Genomic DNA, 20378 nt, shown 5'->3' with positions numbered 1-20378 from the left:
GCCTTGGTCGCCAAAGATTTTAAATCGTTCGTTACCAATATTTGAGTTTAATTTATTGAAAGACATGTTCATGATCATTAGATTTTCGCAAAGGGAAAAGTTTCTTATGAAAGAAGAAGACTGAAATTAATCCCGCAGGCGTTTCTGTATCTATTATTATTATTATTATTATTATTATTATTATTATTATTATTATAGGCTTACAACCCATTTGAAAATTCCTGCTCTTATTTAGTGTATTTCTTTAGGCCTGAGAGCTTTCGTCGAGCTTTCACGAAGTTAATCTGCATGGGTACAAAATCAATACCGTTTTGAACAGTTTCTCAAATGGAGTTCAATTAATTTTCGAGAGTTTAGCGTTTCAATGTTCATACACTAGTTATAAGCAGTCGTGTAAGCCAGCATTCCAAGAAGCGTTCTCGTAGCATATCGGTCACGGCGCTATTTCCTTAACTTGTTATGAGAATTACTCGATATCTTTAACGGTTTACGAGTTATTTGAGATGAACATATTAGCTGACACAACCCAGTAGATAGCTTCATCTCTACTATTAACTGCATTTATATTTCTAATATTTGTACTTCAGACACAAATAAAATGCATATTATAACGCAGCGGCGACTCATTTACCTCCAGCAAATAAGCACATTGACCTACAGTAAGATCATACGAGGTGGTGGAAAACAACGTGAACCGGGTATATGAGCGTTAAAGGGTTGGTCATACTGATAAGTAATTCGAAAGAAATACGCTAATTCGATATCTCTCACCGTTGTCATTTTATCAGCTGCTGAAGTTAGCCAATCAGATCACTTCGAATGCGAATTCAAGTGGGCTTCTTGATGAGGCGGTGTTCTTAAATCTGTACGTGGTTTAAGATCGGCATGAGAATACCAGTCCAAGGATAAAACTTAGCCATGGGAGGGGTTGGAATAGTCCTCCGAGCTGACAGGAAGTACGCTACGGTGACACTGGCTGAAACCAACGGTGTGTTTGTATCTGATGCTGATTTCTCGGTATGACTTTCAAGCCGTTCTTAAGTCGCGTGCAGATTTAGCAACAATGGCGCGCAAAGCCTATTTGAATTCATCCGCGAAGTGATCCGATTGGCTAACTTCAGCAGCTGATAAAATGACGACAGTGCGAGATATCGAATTATTTCTTTCAAATTATTTATCAGTATGACTGACCCTCTAACGCTCATATATCCATTCATGTTGTTTTCGACCACCCTATAATTCGTAGTCGGATAACTAAGAAATTAAGCAATTTGGAACCTTTGTTGACATGATATTCCTTTTCCACACATCTGACGAAACTAATTCTGAAATTGTTCTCTTTTTTGTTTGTTTGTTTGTTTGTTTGTTTGTTTGTTTGTTTGTTTGTTACAAATAAACCGTATTTGTTAACACGAATGCGGATCAAAAGACATCACTACAAGTAAAGTAATCCAAATGAGGAAACCACTTCCCCAAGTTGTGTATTACCTACCTGCCTTGCGGTTCTGTCACGGTCTCGTCCTCTGGAGATGTTCATCTTGTCCTTCATAGTCTGTTAACAAAATTCACAATTTACGGTAATTAGAATGGCATGATACACAGCAAAATTGTGCTACACTACCCATCACATTATAAGTCCTAGGTTCGTAGACTCGTGTGAAGACTTTCCGATTATGTTTAAACAGACTTTGATAAGAGCTATATTGTCTCTCCAGAAATGCAGGATGTCCCAGGAGGAATGGTCAATATTCAGGGATGTGACAGGAACGATCACCTGAAGCAAAAATAAACCTTCATATGGACATATTCCCTATTGCGAACGGTTTCCGTAATGGAACGCATTTAATGTACATTTGTTATTGGGCCAGTGGCGCGCACGTAGGTGTCTTACCCTCCCAACTTCTCTGATGTTTTATTCTAGCACAACCTACCTCGTTGCTTTCAACCTCTCTGCTCGGGATGTCTTTCTGCCACTAAACTAGCCCGTTGACGTACAGTTGTCCATGGTGTGTTGTGAGTGAAGTAGTGCGAGGGATTGAGAGTGTACCAGAGAGAACCATCGGTTAACTGTGTTTGTACACGCGACGGCTAAAATGCCACACATCGACACTAATGAAGAATATGCAGATATGGTGTTTGCTTACGGCTTCTATAATGGTACTGCTCCTGCTGCTGTCGAAGAATAGGCCTACCGTCGGCGCTTTCCGACACGTCGAAATCCTAATCGCAGAGTGTTTACCAGAGTTTTCAGCACACTGCGTGAAACAGGTATTCTTTGAAGCATTAATAATGCAAAATATACTAACATATAAGTTGGAGACATATACTTTAATTGCGGGCCTTCTGGGCACATCTCATCTTCCGTGATTTATCCATCCACTCGTTTGACATTACTAATATGTATCCTAGTTTAATATAAATATTATTTACCAAATTATAGTTTTATTTTAATTTTTTTTGAAAATTTGGTGGTGTTTTTTGCTGAGTGCCTCAGCAGTTCCTTGGGATCCTTGCCTCTTGTTTTTTATATGGGTGGGTTTCAGTACTCTTCCTAGTTTCCACGTATGCTTGTTGAATTATTGCCTGATGTTCTGTTCTGTTTGGTTTATTTTTCCTTTCTCCTTGTGTGCACACTATCCTGTGACGTTAACTTGCCTAACGTCATTTACAATAATTGTTAGGGGGTGTTGCATCTTCCAAGTTTCCACCTTTCTTGTGAACGTGTAGTTCAACAACCCGTACAGGAACACCAACACATTGTTGAAATGGTGCAGCGTAGTGCTGCTACTGTTGGGAGATCAGAAGAATGCACATGCCCGGTGAGGCACGGGGCGAAGGGGTTTTCACTAGCAGAGCCAGTGACGCAATGGTTACCATAGCAACTCCGCTACTATCCAGGCGACTTTATATTGTCTTCTACTGGCAGCTCTTCGCTCTTGTCAGTTGTAACCCAGCAAACTGCAAAGTGTGAGTCAATGTTTTCGTGTAGCAGATACGAGCAGATAAGAGTCGATCTCTCTGGGCAGAACAGGAAGTTCGTGCTTGCAGGCCAATTCCTCATTCTTGCATTCTTCTCATCTCTACACAGTACCAGCACACGGCGAATTTCTGCACGCATCGATGTCCCACGAACACGCGTATGGCGAACATTACATGAGGAAAACTTGTACCCATTCCAAAAACGTTAAAGAGGTTGGGTGGGCAAGACAGATATGTGCGCGCCACTCGCCCAAAACAAATATACATTAAATATATTATATCTCGGAAACCATTCGGAATAGGGCACGAGTCCATATGAAGTTTTAGTTTCAAATTATCGTTCCTGTCATAGCCCTGAATCTTGCAATTCCTCCTGGAACACCCTGTGTATTAGAATAAAAGTGTCGCCTTAATATATTACATACTCTCCCTTTAAGTGGCCAGTGAATGGTGAAGAAGCTAAAATAGTTTCATATTGTGGTAGGGGCTAGAATTGGTATGCAATTACATATCCTGTTCCTCTCAATCTGCCTGTTTGTAGATCATACATCTTTACGAAATGTTTTGTTACCATCGATATACAAAGGTACCATTTTACATATAACGCATTTGCCCCATTTTACATTAAACTACATACTTGGGTTCTTTAATCATTGTATCTTCCTCAAGTGAGATCTCCCTAATATTTAACTTGACAGAGCTAGCGGACTTTCTGTTTCATGGAAAGTGATCGCGATGGGGATGGACTCATTTTCAAAGATGCTTGCAAAACTGCATTCCTTCTTTTTTCTCCCTGATTCCCCTGAGGAGGTCGGGCCTACATTCGGAAAGACAGTCGGTTCGAACCCCACTTTCGACAGCCTTGAATATGGTTTTCCTTAGTTTCCCATTTTCACACCAGAAAAACGCTGGGGCTGAACCTTAATTAACGCCACGGTAGCTTCCTTCCCACTCCTATCCCATCGACGCCGTAAGACCAACCTGTGTCGGTGCGACGTAAGTCAAATTGTAAAATAAGTTCGACCTACCGGTGAGTGAGAGGTGAACTGTATGTACGTTTCTCTGTCCAAAACACAATGGAACCGAACGATATTGTTTATTAATCGTTCGCACAAGGGAGTAAAGTCGCCTTTTAACCAGTTTCAACCCGTTCACTTTCCATTTTTAAAAACGCAAGTGTTTTGCCACAGTCGTTCCTCTACTTTCAGTACTGCAGGAAAGTGCAAGTTTGTTTCTGAAGACGTACTGACCTACATCTTCCTGTTTTATTACACATTATCATTTTTATGCTCGACGATGCCAAAATATAAACAGTATATTCCAGAAAACTGAAAATGAGGCTCATTATAGTTCAAGTTTCATTATGATACAGGTTCTCCACCAATCAGAGTTCACATTTTCATTATGATACAGGTTCTCCAACAATCAGAGTTCATTCAGATTTTCATTATGATACAACTGTTTGACCAATTAGGTAAGGATAGCATCGCACCTGCGCTCAACGCACTAGCTTCGCACTTGTTTCCAAAATCAAACATGTTGGACCCACATATTAACATCAATGCACCCTCTAATCCCAATATTCCACAACCACACGGCACATTCCCGCAAATTGACTTCACCAACTGTACAATAAACAATTTGTATTAGAAATCAAGCTAGATTATGATAATCTTCTATCAAAGCTTTAAAAACATATGACATTGTCAAGGTCTCTGAACCACTCATGGAAAATGAATAACCCAGCGCATGCGCTCTGTTCAGTAAACTCAACTGTCAAGCGACATTCCGACAGAAATTTACGAATATTTCGAAAATAGAGTTATAATTATCGTCCGCTTCGCTCATTTTATAAACATACTCGTGTCTTAATTATTGCCATTATAGGCTTGTTGCATAATGTACTATTTTGATGTTGCGTATTTCAATACTTATTTTGCCTATTTTTCTTACATAAATACGTACCCGTTTCACACCTTGATATTACGTAAGAACCCTAGCCCTTGTGATAAGCAAAGGTTTACACAGTTCTATGATTAAATGACAAACGTGCTATCTTTAAAGAGATATATGAGGGGGCATCCTAAAGTTTTAATTATTACCTGGAAGTTATTATGGTATACTGATGAAATTTTGTTGTTGTGATTACTGGTCCCTAAGTGCACGATATGGAGAAAATCAGCTCACTGTGACCATTATTTTTCTTACAGATTGTGCCAGAAATGACTGAAGTGTAAGATGGAGAAGACTGAGGCTCACGGCGTGATCAAGTTCTTTTATTTGAAGGGCAGTGCCCAACAAATTCACGATGAGATGCTGGCAGTTTATGGAAACGATTGCGTATCTCATGACACTATTGTGAGGTATAAAAGGAATTTATAAATAGGTCACATGCCCCTCACAGATGAGCCAAAACCTCGCAGACCACCAATGGCGGACGATGAGACCACAGTGAAGAAAGTGGAGTGTTAAATCTTGGAAAACAGACGAACATGACGTGATCTTGTAACAGGAGTTTTTTGTTCGTCTGGTAACCGTAGATTAATGTTGGATCTATCAGCATGTTCCACAGACCAAAACCATGAGAATGCAGTGGAAGCATACCGATTCTCCTCCCCCCCCCCCCACAAAAAAATTAAAAAATGCAAAGGCGCAAAAGTGAGGCGGGAAGGTCATGTTGTCAGTTTTTAGGACCGTCATGGAGTCATCCTCACAGATTACCTTGCTAAGGTGGAGCATACTATAACAACATTCTGGACAAGTTGAAAGATGCTCCGAAAAAAGGAACTCTCCTAGCTGGCAATGCACGACCTCACTCATTTCAAGTTGCAGTAGACAAAGCAAGCGCATGTAGTTTTGAGATCTTGTAGAATCCACCTTATTCTCCCGCCCGATCTCGCATCAAGTGACTTTCTTGTTCCCAGAAATGAAAAATCCATTGTGGGGTCGCCGATCTGACGACGCAGATGAAGTCCTTCTTGAAATGGGAGAGTGGTTTAAGGTATAATCTGCGAACTTCTACAATGACGGTATTCCGGTGAGGGGGTCAAGAAATAACGGGGAAAAATGTGTAAATCTGGATGATAACGCAGAGAAGAGTTACCAACTACAAATCAAAACAAAATTTCTATCAATTTTTTTAAACGTGAATAATTAAAACTTTACGATACCCTTTCGCATATCTCATTCACTATTCTCCTCAAAACTAATTCATTTGAATATGTGTCAACAATTAACTGCTATAATCAAGACCCTTCAGTAAGTGCTGTTTATAAAGAGATGTTTGAAACAACAACAAATACGAGTATAATAATAATAATAATAATAATAATAATAATAATAATAATAATAATAATTAAAAACTAAATATACTTTGAAATCAATTAGTTTCTCTAGGTATGAACGAACTAAGCAGTGCACATTAAGGTTACCTGGTACTGTTCTTATTTAGAAATTACGGATAAATGGCGAACGCCCTCGAAGTGATAAAACATAATATTTCCCAGGATACTATCAGGAAATAACGAAATAGATCTTACCTTCACCTCTTCTCGGGTTTGGTCGATGAAGCTCCGCCGACTACTGAGTTCTTTGTTGTCGATCTTGAATTTGCTGGGATTCTTCTCGACAATTCGTGAACAAAAGTTAAGGAGAAAAACTTTCATCACATTACAACAGAGAAAGCAAAATACTCTTTACAAAGCAATTATTGATGTTTTCATTTAGGTGTCGGAGAGACAGTGGTCATTATGTGTGCAGTATCTGTATTTGCAAATAAATAAATAAATAAATAAATAAATAAATAAATAAATAAATAAATAAATAAATAAATAAATAAATAAATAAATAAATAAATAAATATATAAATAAATAAATAAATAATAATAATAATACCCTGTGGGGATTTACCGGTTACCTCCATCGGTCGCGTCCCATTGGAATTGGGGAAGCTCGCTGGCTCTGCCGCCAGCAGAGTCAGAGGGTAGTAGGGAAATAAAATACCACCGTGAAAAAAAAACTGGTCCCTTGCCAGGGTTACGGCGAAGACTGGTAAATGACCAGAAGCCAGAAAACATCTTGAGGCAACCTCTAGGGCTAACAACCCTAGTTGTAAAAGGATGGGTACCCGTCCAAAGCAAAGTCAAGTCAAAAAGCATGATGGCACAACATTTCAAGAAACATACCCCAGGGGGTAAATCTTCGGATAAATCCCTCGTCGTGAACGCCACGGCGCACGAGTCTCGTTCGGATTCTGGGGGAGACTCGACATCATGCAAGAGACGAGTCGGAGCGTCTCGGTGTACCCCGAAGAGTCAAAAACTCAGGCCAAAATCTAAAACGTTTCTAGCAACTTTCAACATAAATTCACTTACACAAACTGGCAAGCTGAAAACCCTCACCAAAGCTCTTCACGAAAATCAGATATCCATAATGGCCCTACAGGAAACAAGGTACCCAGATGAAGAGATTTTTGAATCCGAAGGCTACCGATTTTTCAAGAGCAAAGCGCAAAGAGGAATCCTCAATGGAGCTGTGATGCTTGGAACCGCGTTTGCTGTCAGAACCAAGATCCTTAAATCGGTCGCAAATTTCGAACCTGTGAATGACAGATTGTCTATACTCACAATTAAATGCGCGAACAAAACCTACGCCCTAGTTAACGCACATGCTCCTATAAACTATAAGAACAAGTCTGATCCAGACGAAGTTGATAATTTCTGGGACCTACTGGATGAAAAATTAAACAAAATCCCCGAACACCATGTCAAGCTTCTTTTAGGTGACTTCAATGCCCAACTAGGTCGTGAACAGAAGTACAAGAAAGTTATAGGAAATTACCCTGCTCACAAAAGAACCAATCCCAACGGCAAAAGACTGGTGTCCATTTGCGAAAATCACAACCTGCAGGTCATGTCGACCCACTTTCGCCATCTACCCAGAAAGCAAATGACTTGGCGTTCTCCCGTCCAAGCTCTCGGAGAGTTCCAAATTGATCATGTTGCAATCTCCAGGAGAAACAGCCCTGAGATTATGAATGTCAAGGTAAAGAAAGGCATCAATGTGGCCTCAGATCATTATATGTCTCTTATCAAATTCAAACCAATTCCCGCAAACACAAGGAAGACAACCAAACAGATCACACGCTTCGACAATGATAAACTGCGGCATAGGGTCGAGGAGTTCCAGGAGAAGGCTAGACCAAATGACTTTGACTTTAACAACGCCAAAAGTCTCTTTGTTGAGGCCGCCAAAGACGTTGCAGAAATCAAGAGAAGCAAAAAGCATGCCTGGGGGAATGGTACCTGCGAATCAGTCCTCCAAGAAAGACTCAATGCGTGGAAAAAGTACTACTCTACGAAATCAGAAAATTATTGGGAAACCTACAAAACCCAACGTGCCCAAGCAGCTAGGGTGTTCAGAACTGAGAAACGTAAATACGAAAAATCTCTCATTGAAAAGATAGAACAAAACTTTAGGAAGAATGAAAGCAGAGAGTACTACAGAGCCTTCAAACGCAAACTCACTGGCTATAAACCACCATCTCTATGCTTTGAGCGAAAGGACGGCACACTGGCGATGTCAAATGAAGAAAATTGCAGCATTCTGGCAGATTACTTCAAGAATTTACTTAATTGCTCTAAACCGCAAAGCGCCGTTGAGACCAAGGAACCCTTACTCAGGCACCCAGATTCCAGACCACCTGACAGAGATGAAATCAAGCGCCACATTGCCCGTCTCAAGAATAACAAAGCGCCGGGGGAAGACTCAGTAGTAGCAGAACTATGGAAATATGCACCAGAGGAATCACTTGATATCTTGCAAAAGCAAATAGAAGAAATTTGGAACAAGGAGACCCTACCCGAAGATTGGAAAATAGCTTTGATCCATCCATTACACAAAAAAGGCAGCATGAAGAACATCAACAACTACAGAGGAATATCTTCGCTACCCGTGACTTACAAAATTCTATCACTTGCCATCCTGGAGCGTTTGGAAGCACAAGTCGAACACCAAATAGGTGAATACCAAGGAGGGTTCAGAAAAGGTCGCTCAACAGCTGAACAGATCCAAAATCTGAAAACGATCATCAGATATTGTACACTAAGGTCCAAGCAGTATGTGTCTGTCTTTGTGGACTTTAAGAAAGCGTACGACTCCATTGACCGGGAAGTCCTGCTAAACATCTTAAATGAATTTGGAGTTGATTTGAAACTGCTGGCATTAATTAGAGCCACCCTGACCGATACAAAATCCAAGGTGAAGTTCCACGGATGTCTCTCGCATTCCTTTGACATCAAAACAGGAGTCCGACAAGGTGATGGGCTATCCCCGATTCTCTTCAACTGTGTTCTTGAAAAGATCATCAGAACCTGGCGGGTGAGATTACAGGAAACCAACTACAGTCCATTGAGAATAGGAACCAAATCCAAGGGGATCGCAACAGACTGCTTAGCATTAGCCGATGATATTGCTGTTCTCTCAAACGACATAAAAGCCGCTAGAGCTCAAGTTGAAATTTTAAAGGAAATTGCCGAACAAACTGGTTTACAGATATCGTTTGAGAAAACAGAAGTAATGACTAACATCAAAGAGGCTCCACCAAAACTCCATACAAAATACGGGGACATCAGCCGAGTAGACAAATTCAAATACCTGGGTGAGATAATCATGAAAAATGGACTGGGCAAAGAAGCCCTTCAAGAGCGAGTACGCAAACTGGAAATAGCCTACCAAACATCTCGCACAATCTACAACAAGAAATGCCTTTCCCAAAACACCAAGATACGTCACTATGAAACAGTTCTGAAGCCAGTAGTTCTATATGCAGCCGAAACCCTGTCTCTAAATGCCAAGAAAGGACTCCTTGAAGAACTGGAGAAAAGAGAACGCAAATTTGTGGGGATCAAAGTACAGAAATGGAATCCATCAAAAGAGATCCAACAAGGAAGTTTACAGCAAAATAGAGAAAATTACCGACACAATCAGAAAAAGACGGGCACGATTTTACGGTCATCTGAAAAGAATGGACGGAAGAAAGTTAACTAATCTTTCACTTTTTTGATTCAAACCCCAAAACCACAATTCCCTGGTTTAGAAATACCAAAGAAGACCTGCAAATGATACATATCTCAGCTGAAGACGCCCTTAACAGAGATCTCTTCCGCAAGAAAATATTGACGAACGGGCTAAACCGAGACGAGCAACCGAAGAGAAGACACGGTGCCCGTTGGACAGAGGAGCGTAAGCAGGCCCACTCACAAAGAACGAGGGAAATTTGGGCTCTAAAGAAGGCCAAGTTCAGTGTCAAATGCAACAAGACTTAACGTGGTCCTTGATGGCCCCAGCGAATTATATATATATATAATAATTGGGAGAAACAATTCAAGAAAATGGTTTGGAAAAATCTGCTGTAGAAGAAAGGATACACGAGATAGAAAGAGCATACGGTGTACCTAGGAATATCTACAACAATACGTTTTTATCCGAAAACTTCAAAATACAACACTACAACACAGTAGTCAAACCGGATGCCTATAAGCGAGTGAATGTCTAATACTGTATTACAAGCTGAATAAATTAGAAGTACTGGAAAGAAAAATTGTACGGAAAATACATGGTCCGCTAAGAACTACACTACTCTGGAAATCAATAAGTAATGATGAAATATACCGGAACATAGAAATCATAACGTATACAATACGGAAGAGGCGATTGATATTTTTGGACGTTTATACAGAATGGATGACAACAGGTTAACCAAACAGATCTTCTAATATCGCTGGAACAAGAAGCCCAAAACAACCTGGATTCATGAAGTCAAGAAAGATTTGGAGAGAAACAGCATAAGGGAAGAAGAAGCAACAGAAAGAGATTTTTACAAAGAAAGTGTTAAAAATGGAATGATACCAAGGTCGAGGGGGAAAGAAAACAGGCTCAAAATGGTCCGAGGAGAGGAAAAGGAGGCATAGTGAGCAGATGAACGAGTACTGGAGGAAGAAGGAACAACAAAAGATGAAGCATTGAAATTGTCACGTGGTCCCTAGAAGACCCTAAGGGAGAAATTAATAATAATAATAATAATAATAATAATAATAATAATAATAATAATAATAATAATACCGGGCGAGTTGGCCGTGCGCGTAGAGGCGCGCGGCTGTGAGCTTGCATCCGGGAGATAGTAGGTTCGAATCCCACTATCGGCAGCCCTGAAGATGGTTTTCCGTGGTTTCCCATTTTCACACCAGGCAAATGCTGGGGCTGTACCTTAATTAAGGCCACGGCCGCTTCCTTCCAACTCCCAGGTCTTTCCCATCCCATCGTCGCCGTAAGACCTATCTGTGTCGGTGCGACGTAAAGCCCCTAGCAAAAAAAATTAATAATAATAATAATAATAATACTAATAATAATAATAATAATATCGCGGAGGTCAAAAAAGACTTTGAAGGACGGTAGCATAAACTCAGACTTACAAGAAAGAGAAAATTTCTAACAGAAAGTAATCAAGTAGGAAGTGAGCCGAGATGTCAAGAAGTTGAAGACCGGAACAACTTAGTCTGCAGAATGTGTAAAGTAAGAAGACGAAAGAAGCGTGGTCAGGGGGGTGAAACTCTAATAGGGCTTTTGGTTCCAATCTGTAACTAGCTTCAGGTAGTTTCAGTCTCTTTTTCTAGATGGCGCTGGAGGTCATTCATAACGTGTAAATAGTTATATACACGTTCTGTAGATGGCACCCAAGTAAGCATGAAATGAGCGTTGTTAATAATTAAAGGCAGTTTGTCTCGAAGTGAAGTATTTAAAGTATTTCAAGTCTAACCTCAGTCAGTGGGCCCTTCTAACAAATTAATTAGTCATAAAACGTCAAGCATTGTGGAGATAATATTGCTGAATTGCATCGAATTCGACTTTAGCCAATCGATTAACCTTGTTCGAACTTATATCGATTTTAATCGATAGTTCCCATGATGCTACAGTATTTGTGTTGTTTGAATTCCAAGTGCTCATGTGCTTGTGCTGTAAATCTTCGCTCCTTGTGCTTGTTTATTTGAAATATATCTTCGCCAGTCCTCCTGAAATCCTGTATTTCCTGTTTGAGTACACATCAGGGGCTGAAAGCTGAATGGTTCTATTAATGTAGTTCTATATATTTCCTGTCTCAGTGCATTTAATTCTGTTATTTTTATTTTCATGTGGTACTTGGATATTGATGTGATACCCCATTTTCTTGCATATGGTGTGCTCTGTTGTCTTGCTTTCGAAGGGATTTCTTATTTCTTATAATATCAGCTTTGTGTTAATGTGTCAATCATTCATTTGAAGTTAAAGCTGCTTTGAGGTGTGTGGTTATGTTCTCAGTAACATAGTATGCCATACGAACTAGGGGTATCAGATCATTATTTATAACGTAGTAAGTACTTGGAAATCAAAATATATGAATTACAATGTATTGGGCATGGAAGTAGTAGAACTGCATTATTATCGCCTTTTGGGGGGGGTGGGGTGAGGGGCAGGGAAAGGAGGGGGAGGAGCCGTTAGCATACCCGGATGTGCGTCACTGCGCCGGATGTTAATTCTCCGCGCTATCTGTTGATAGTAATACTAAGGTATTGCATCAGAATGCACACTGTGGCGCTATCTCGGAAAAGAGACTAAAACTACTAGCGCCAAGTGGCTTGGAACCGAAATTTATCATTGAGTTTCATCTCTATTCTATTCTATCCTCTTTGAGCGTGGTGCAGGAGAAAATCACACAGCAAGCAGATCAGTGTTCCTTAACCGCCGGGCCCTGCCATCAAGTATACCGGGCCGCGAGATATTCTTCTTTTCTAAGCATTATTTATGAATACATGTTGTATAGTGGAAATATTCTTAGGTGAGATGTTTTCGTGACTAAGTTTAGAATTGAGAGATTCATTAATTTACATTTATATAAAATTGCATGCAGTGCGAATGTGTGATAAGTGTTTCACAGGTAAGTTGCTTCTCCTACTTTACTGACTTCTGTACTGAAGTACAGTGCATTTTCCTAGTAACATTGTTATTTCAAACGAACATAATTAGAATCAATGTAATGACATAATGATCAGCGTTATACATTTTATAACATTTTGGTGAGCAGAATAGAAATTCACATAAATTAATAAATGATGCTGGACTGAAGTAACTACGAAATGCTAAGGAATTGTATTCATCCAGTGACTGATAATTAACATTTTTTTTGGTCAACACTTCACACCGTATTCATTTTAAGATCAGGCAATACTTAATTATTCATACTTGTGTTAGTTAAATGTATTTTTAAAAAATTGGAAACGCATTTACGAGCAAATTAGAAAACGGATTCACCGGGCCGCGGTCTCTCAGAACTGCTGCAAACGCTTTACGCGGTCCATTTAGCGGCCGAGAAATACATACATACATACATACACACAAATAAATAAATAAAATAAATAAACAATCATCTCAACGGGCCGTGTGCCTGTTAGAGAACAGACAGTACAGCTTGTTAGCAATTAATTCCTCCCCGCAGCGTCATCAGCGCGTCTCATCCGCCTTGGTGGAAATTGAGTTGATAACTAGTTTTCCGAGCCGCTACACTCTGCTCACCATGACAACCACCTGGGAACACTCGCTGCCAACGTCTAGATGGATCGGGGCGTTCACGTTTTTAAACACTTCGCTGATGTTCCTGTACAATTAATATTTAAAACTGGATTATATTATCAAGCACTAAACTAACAGAAGTACAGAAAATCGAAAACAAAAACAAATCATCTCATTTCAATCATCTGGGATCGGCAATAATATAGATTAAGCCCAGTTTACGGCGGAGTGCCAACCCTATTCAGAGCAATGTATTCACTATTGCGTGTTTCTGTAGTGGCTGGTTGTGTGATGTGAATAAGGACACTCACAAGCACCGAGCCCCGAGCTAGAGGAATAAACTCAACGGGGCTAAAATCCCCGAATCGAACCCAGAGCCCTAGGAGCCGGAGGCCACTACGCTAACAATCTAGCAAAGGAGTCCGGCGAAGAACGAAAACAAGTAACTCAAAATCCTTGAAGTCGTTTTCACAGCAGATTCCAGGAAAATGCAACCCATTCAGGTTTAATAAAGCTTATCTACAGGATTTCTCTTATAAACCGAGACCGAGCGCACGGTGTTTATATTCTGCCCTACGGCAATTGGCTTACAATCAGCCCAACTTATGTCGCGCGCAGCCGCCCTATTTTAAGAGTGTGTACAATCGTATATGAAATCTTACCTTATAAAAGATGCTGGAAGTGCCATCCTTCATAATGAGGGACTTCATAAACACCATTAGGATTTTCTGCACACCAATAGCGAGAGTTATGACTGTTCACAAGACCATTAAGATAAAACCAGGCCTCATCCGAAAAGAACACAAACTGTGGGTCGAATAAGCGATCATTCAATGATGCAAGATACCACTCACAATAACTCATTCTTGTAGCTGGATCAGCAGGTTTTAAACAATCGGCCCGGTAAACCTGTACGGTTTGATGTGTAACAGCTTTGTAGCTCTGTGTGCAGAAGAAACCGAAACCCCTACTTGTGCTAATTTTGTGAGTGATTTATTCGGTGACCAATGTCATCTAGCTTTTTCTCCGTTAAAACTGCCCGTGTGCGCGCATGTTTTTTATTGAGCTCTGAGCCAGTAGTAGTAGTAGTAGTAGTAGCCAGTAGCCAGTAGTTTCAAATTTATTTACAATTATGTGAATCTGCGCTCATGAACGTGGCACTTCACTAGAAAATTGCTGAACGAGTGCATCGCTTACCCGTCGAGCCGACTCGTGTTTAAAATAACTTTTACATCTGAAAATACGGTGTTGTAATGATAACTGTCTCACCATGTTAACAGCTGAGATTAAAACTGGCTATTGCTGCTAGGTCGAACACGTGGACGCTCCTTACAAAGCTATGGACTATGCGCGCGCCTCCCGTACAGCTGCTTAGGTCTCGGGGAGTTGAAACGCCGCTGGACGGTCTGGGTTGATAAGAAGACCCTGTAGGGTGATTTTATAAAGGGTTATTCAGCTAAGTTCATGGGCGCCCGCAGGATCTTTTCCAGGGGGGGGGGGGGCGCACATTAACAATTTTCGTGAATATAAAAACCAATATAACGTCAGCAACATTAAATTGTTTACAGAAACGTCCAGTTATAACGTATGCTAGATGACTGTCAGTAATTTCAGTTTATGAAATAATCTGGTATGATATTAAACAATTGAACATCAACATCTTTAGAATTCCAGGGGGGGGGGCAAGTGCCCACCCTTGCCCCCCTTGCCCCCCCTTGCGGGCGCCCATGGCTAAGTTATCCACCTCAAATATCTTCTGATCCGTTGAAAATACATAGATTGTTTCGAGATTCCTTAATTGTATTACAGGGCTCATAAACTACTGTCAATTTCGTCTCCATCGCGGGCGTAATTACCGAGATAAAGGTAGTAACTTCCTTTTGTAAAATGAAACTATATTAATTTCACCCAATGAAATGAAGAGTCGAGTGACAAGTTCAGTGATTTGCTTATTTTGCAAATCCGACGCGTACTTTTGGAGATATTAAAGGATTTCATACGTGCAAGCATTAGACAGAAAGTGATGCGTCATTCGCTCTGATGCCCCGTGACTCGCGCTTTGTTGATAAACACGCATACCTTGTCCTTATCTCGAGAGGGCCCCTAGAAACAACAGTATGACGTACAGTATTTCGGAGTTACAGAACTTTTGTTTCGCTAACATTGAATAGGAAAGAGACGAGATACACAGTGAAATTGTAATAATTATAGTGCTTTATTGTCCTCATGACCACACAGTACATGAAACGAAACCAACAACTTCAAATGAATGCGAAAGTAATTGGAAAACATGGATGCAAAAAATAACGGAGGACGTTATTGTTAGGCACTTTAGTCCTCCTCTAAAGCCAACATATAGGATCGATATACCAAAACCAGGCAGTGGTCGAGTTGGGAATAAATTACGCTGGTATGCTAGCACTCACAGCTGTTTAGACAATTTTATCATCGCTACGCCTCGACCTCTTGGGAAGAGAAATACATCTGTGCGTTTACTGAAAAGACGCCCTACAAGAGCACTAAGGTTGTAGTACTTTAAGAAGCATTCTGACATGTCTTAAGGGGAGGTCCGTTTACTACCTGCCTGGGTGGGAATAAGTGGGTAGAGAGTACAGTTGCCATGGAAACGGGGGCGGGTCCACAGTGGTTGTCATGGAGATAAGCCTGCTGACTAACTCGTGTTGCCTGAAGCTGCCAAACCTCTCACTTCCGAGTTGTGTTCAACAGAACAGAGCGGTCTGAAGGAACGAAAAGTGAGCCGGAAGCGAGCGGAAAGAGAAACGAATGCAGGAATGTCGCAACACCGTGCAATGCTCCTCCCTCCAGCCCTATCTGTCAGAATTTTTCTTTAAATATTACGGGTATAGAAATAATCCGTGTGTTTAACTTAACGAAAATCCGCAGCAATGATGGATATTGTAGGATATGCATGACGTATTCGGAAGCACTGTACAGGTAAGAAAGTGCCTCTTCTAAGTACTGGCGAAGCTACCGGTTTTGCTGAAGTAGAACTGGAAAACTTTTCTTCGTCATTACTTCATTTTTTTCCTTGTCCCTGCTTCCATGTGATGTATATCGATTACTAGAATGTAACTATTATAATTTTATTTCCAAAAGTAAATTATGAGTAAATACTAGAAGATCGGTGCTGCTCCGCAGCAATCAATCAATCAATCAATCAATCAATCAATCAATCAATCAATCAATCAATCAATCAATCAATCAATCAATCAATCAATCAATCAATCAATCAATCAATCAATCAATCAAATTCTAAAGGCTAATGCCTTGTCGATGCAACCACTCTCTACTATCATTGGCTGTTCGTTTCAGTTCCATGTAATTGTCAAAACCTAATCTCTTCATGATGTCGTCCAAATACTTCATCCTAGGTCTTCCTCTTCCTTTCTTTCCCTTCAAGAATGTTAGTACCGGGCGAGTTGGCCGTGCGTGTAGAGGCGCGCGGCTGTGAGCTTGCATGCGGGAGATAGTAGGTTCGAATCCCACTATCGGCAGCCCTGAAAATGGTTTTCCGTGGTTTCCCATTTTCACACCAGGCAAATGCTGGGGCTGTACCTTAATTAAGGCCACGGCCGCTTCCTTCCAACTCCTAGGCCTTTCCTATCCCATCGTCGCCATAAGACCTATCTGTGTCGGTGCGACGTAAAGCCCCTAGCAAAAAAAAAAAAAAAAAAAGAATGTTAGTGATGAAAGTATTGTGTCCAATAAATTTTAGTTTCCTGTTTTCAATTTCCTTTCATAATCTTCTCTCTTCTTTAACTTCCCTTAAGACTTCCACGTCGATTTTTCTTTCCGTCCAGCTCGATCTGGTCATTTTCCGCCATATCCACATTTCAGAAGTTTCAAGTCGATTCCTTTCTAATTTACCTAGAGTCCAACTCTCACTTCCATACTGCATAGAACTCCATACAAATGATTTTGCAAAGGGTTTTCTGACATCTGTATTCATGCGTGTGCTGGTGAAAATATTTTAGTCATAAATGCTTGTTTTGTCAATGCTATTTTTCTCCTTATTTCCGGGAAGCATCTATTATCCTCTATTATCATACTACCAAGATAACAGAATTGTTTCACCTGATCAATTCTGACGTCATCAATTTTTATATTGGTTTAATTTCTGCCATATTTTTCCGCACTACCATTGCTTTTTTCGCTAGTGGCTTTACGTCGCAGCGACACAGATATGTCTTATGGCGACGATGGGATAGGAAAAACTTGGAGTTGGAAGGAAACGGTCGTGGCCTTAAGGTACAACCCCAACATTTGCCTGGTGTGAAAATGGGAAACCACGGAAAACCATCTTCAGGGCTGCCGACAGTGGGATTCGAACCCACTATCTCCCGGATGACCATTGCTTTCGTTTACCGTTTGTTTACTTTTAATTTCCATAGTTTAAGAGTGAGAGGACTTGCAGCATTCTATTCATTTCTTTTTTCTGAGTCTGCAATTAATACGATGTCATCTGCAAATCTGATACAATGTATCCTTTCACAATCGACTTTTATTCTCTTTGTCTTCTCTTTCATGATCTGAATAGCTTCCTCAATAAACATATTAATAAATACGGTGATAGGGTACAGCCTTGTCTAACTCCTTTCCTAATCCTGGCCATTTCTTCTACCTGATTGATGATTACTTTTGTGCTTTGGTTCAGATACAGTTGATTAATCATGCTCCGCAGCATTCGTTATAAATAGGTTAGATAACGTGTCTTGATATAAAATTGCTCCATGCGCTGCCCTGTTACTTTTTTGAAAGTTTTCTTTTAGGATCTGCACAACCCGTTAATTATGTGTGAACTGGCTTTTTTCTCTGTAGATTTCTTTATTGTAACATGGCCATGGACCGTAGAGGTATCTTACCCCTACAGTGTTCGGCTAAATGGTTAGCGTGCTGGCCTTTGATCACAGGGGTCCCGGGTTCGATTCCCGGCAGGGTCGGGAATTTTAACCTTAATTGGTTAATTTCGCCGGCACGGGGGCTGGGTGTATGTGTCGTCTCCATCACCATTTCATCTTCGTCACGACGCGCAGGTCGCCTACGGCCGTCAAATCAAAAGACCTGCACCTGGCGAGCCGAACATGTCCTCGGACACTCCCGACACTAAAAGCCATACGCCATTTCATTTACCCCTACAGTATTCTGCCCCGGATAGTAAGTCATATGAGTATCAAGTTTGGTTGAGAGCTAAGCTGGAACATACACACACATACATAATCTCAGTCGCCGTGGACTTTTTTCCCCCCACCCCTTGTCACCCCAACCCCCTTTCCCACCGCCCACCTTCATGCCGACGGTGGCTGAACTTGGGATTAAATGTTATCTGGAGTGTAACTATTCATCTCGGCGACCTCGAAAAATGTGGATTCAACACTAACATGGGTCGTTTTCGATTATTTTTACATGACAGATCTTTTTTTTTGCTAGTTGCTTTACGTCGCACCGACACGGATAGGTCTTATGGCGACGATGGGACAGGAAAGGGCTAAGAGTGGGAAGGAAGCGGCCGTGGCCTTAATTAAGGTACAGCCCCAGCATTTGCCTGGTGTGAAAATGGGAAACCACGGAAAGCCATTTTCAGGACTGACGACAGTGGGGTTCGAACCTACTATCTCCCGAATACTGGATACTGGCCGCACTTAAGCGACTGCAGCTATCGAGCTCGGTGACAGATCTTCGTCGATATCCTTACATTAAGATATTTCTCCTTTCCTGTGTGCAACCCGCAAAGTACATAATGTATTGCGGGCTACGGTAAGCCTTCATCTGCTATTATTGGAGTGATCATTTAATGACTTGATTTTAGGATTACTCAAAGTTAACCGAACTTGGGACCTATCAATGCCTGATGATTCATTGTCATGTAATTCCGGACAGAATAAAACAAAAAATTAGCAATTGGGTCCAGCAGAACGGAAGGACGGACAGGACCAAGCTGTTTTTAGTAAACTCTTAATATATGATGAAACGGTAACACCCTACGAGCATTCACGTTTCATTCTCTTATTATGAGAAGCTCGCTAACACCCGGCCGTAAGCATTTAAAACTTGCGCCGAGCGCACAGGCATAATGGGAACTGCGAGCAAGTTCGCGACGTTCCAGAACACCGGCCAAGGACAAGCGACGTCACGCAGAAGGTTCCTTCGTGTTCCATTGCTGCATGAACGAAATATAAGCGAGTCGCCAGCCTGGGGTAAGGCAGAATGTAAGCAGAGAGCCTGCAGTAAAGCAGAAAGAGAGTGTGCGGTATGCGACGGCAGTGTGCTGAAGGCAGAGAGTGGAGTGAGTCGGCAGTAAGCCGTGAGTCAGCGAGTGTGCAAGTAAGCACGTCGCGACATAATTCATCTCTCGGTCCGGCTGTATATTTGAATTCGTTTAAAGACTGTGTTCTCGCCAGCTTGAATTCATTTAAAGACTGTGTTCTCACATAAACTGTGCCAGCTTTGAATTCGTTTAAAACTGTGTTCTTGCATTAATTGTGTCAGCTTTGAATTCGTTTAAAGACTGTGTTCTCCCCAGCTTGAATTCACTTAAAGACTGTGTTCTCACATAAACTGTGCCAGCTTTGAATTCGTTTAAAACTGTGTTCTTGCATTAATTGTGTCAGCTTTGAATTCGTTTAAAGACTGTGTTCTCGCCAGCTTGAATTCATTTAAAGACTGTGTTCTCACATAAACTGTGCCAGCTTTGAATTCGTTTAAAACTGTGTTCTTGCATTAATTGTGTCTATCCGTTGAACTGTGTTGCATTATGATCTTAAGTGCCAGTGATAATC

General features: G+C 41.0%; 1 protein-coding gene across 2 annotated transcripts in view; it reads right to left on the bottom strand.

Annotated features, from left to right (window-relative positions):
- Syx6 (Syntaxin 6) overlaps positions 1-20378 on the bottom strand; it is a 346153-nt gene that overhangs the window by 24522 nt on the left and 301253 nt on the right. The window contains exons 3-4 of one of the 2 annotated variants that reach the window (XM_067146103.2): positions 6519-6613; positions 1493-1552 (exon numbers count right to left, since the gene is read on the bottom strand). In XM_067146103.2, the coding sequence (XP_067002204.1) occupies positions 1493-1552; positions 6519-6613 (155 nt within the window). The remainder of the gene's footprint in view (positions 1-1492; positions 1553-6518; positions 6614-20378) is intronic. The other variant, XM_068227429.1, reaches the window with a different exon arrangement.

This window comes from Anabrus simplex, chromosome 1 (assembly GCF_040414725.1).
Source record: "Anabrus simplex isolate iqAnaSimp1 chromosome 1, ASM4041472v1, whole genome shotgun sequence".
Classification (NCBI taxonomy): Eukaryota; Metazoa; Arthropoda; class Insecta; order Orthoptera; family Tettigoniidae; genus Anabrus; species Anabrus simplex.
The sequence above is the reverse complement of the archived record's forward strand: the minus strand, read 5'-3'. Positions and strand labels throughout refer to the sequence as shown.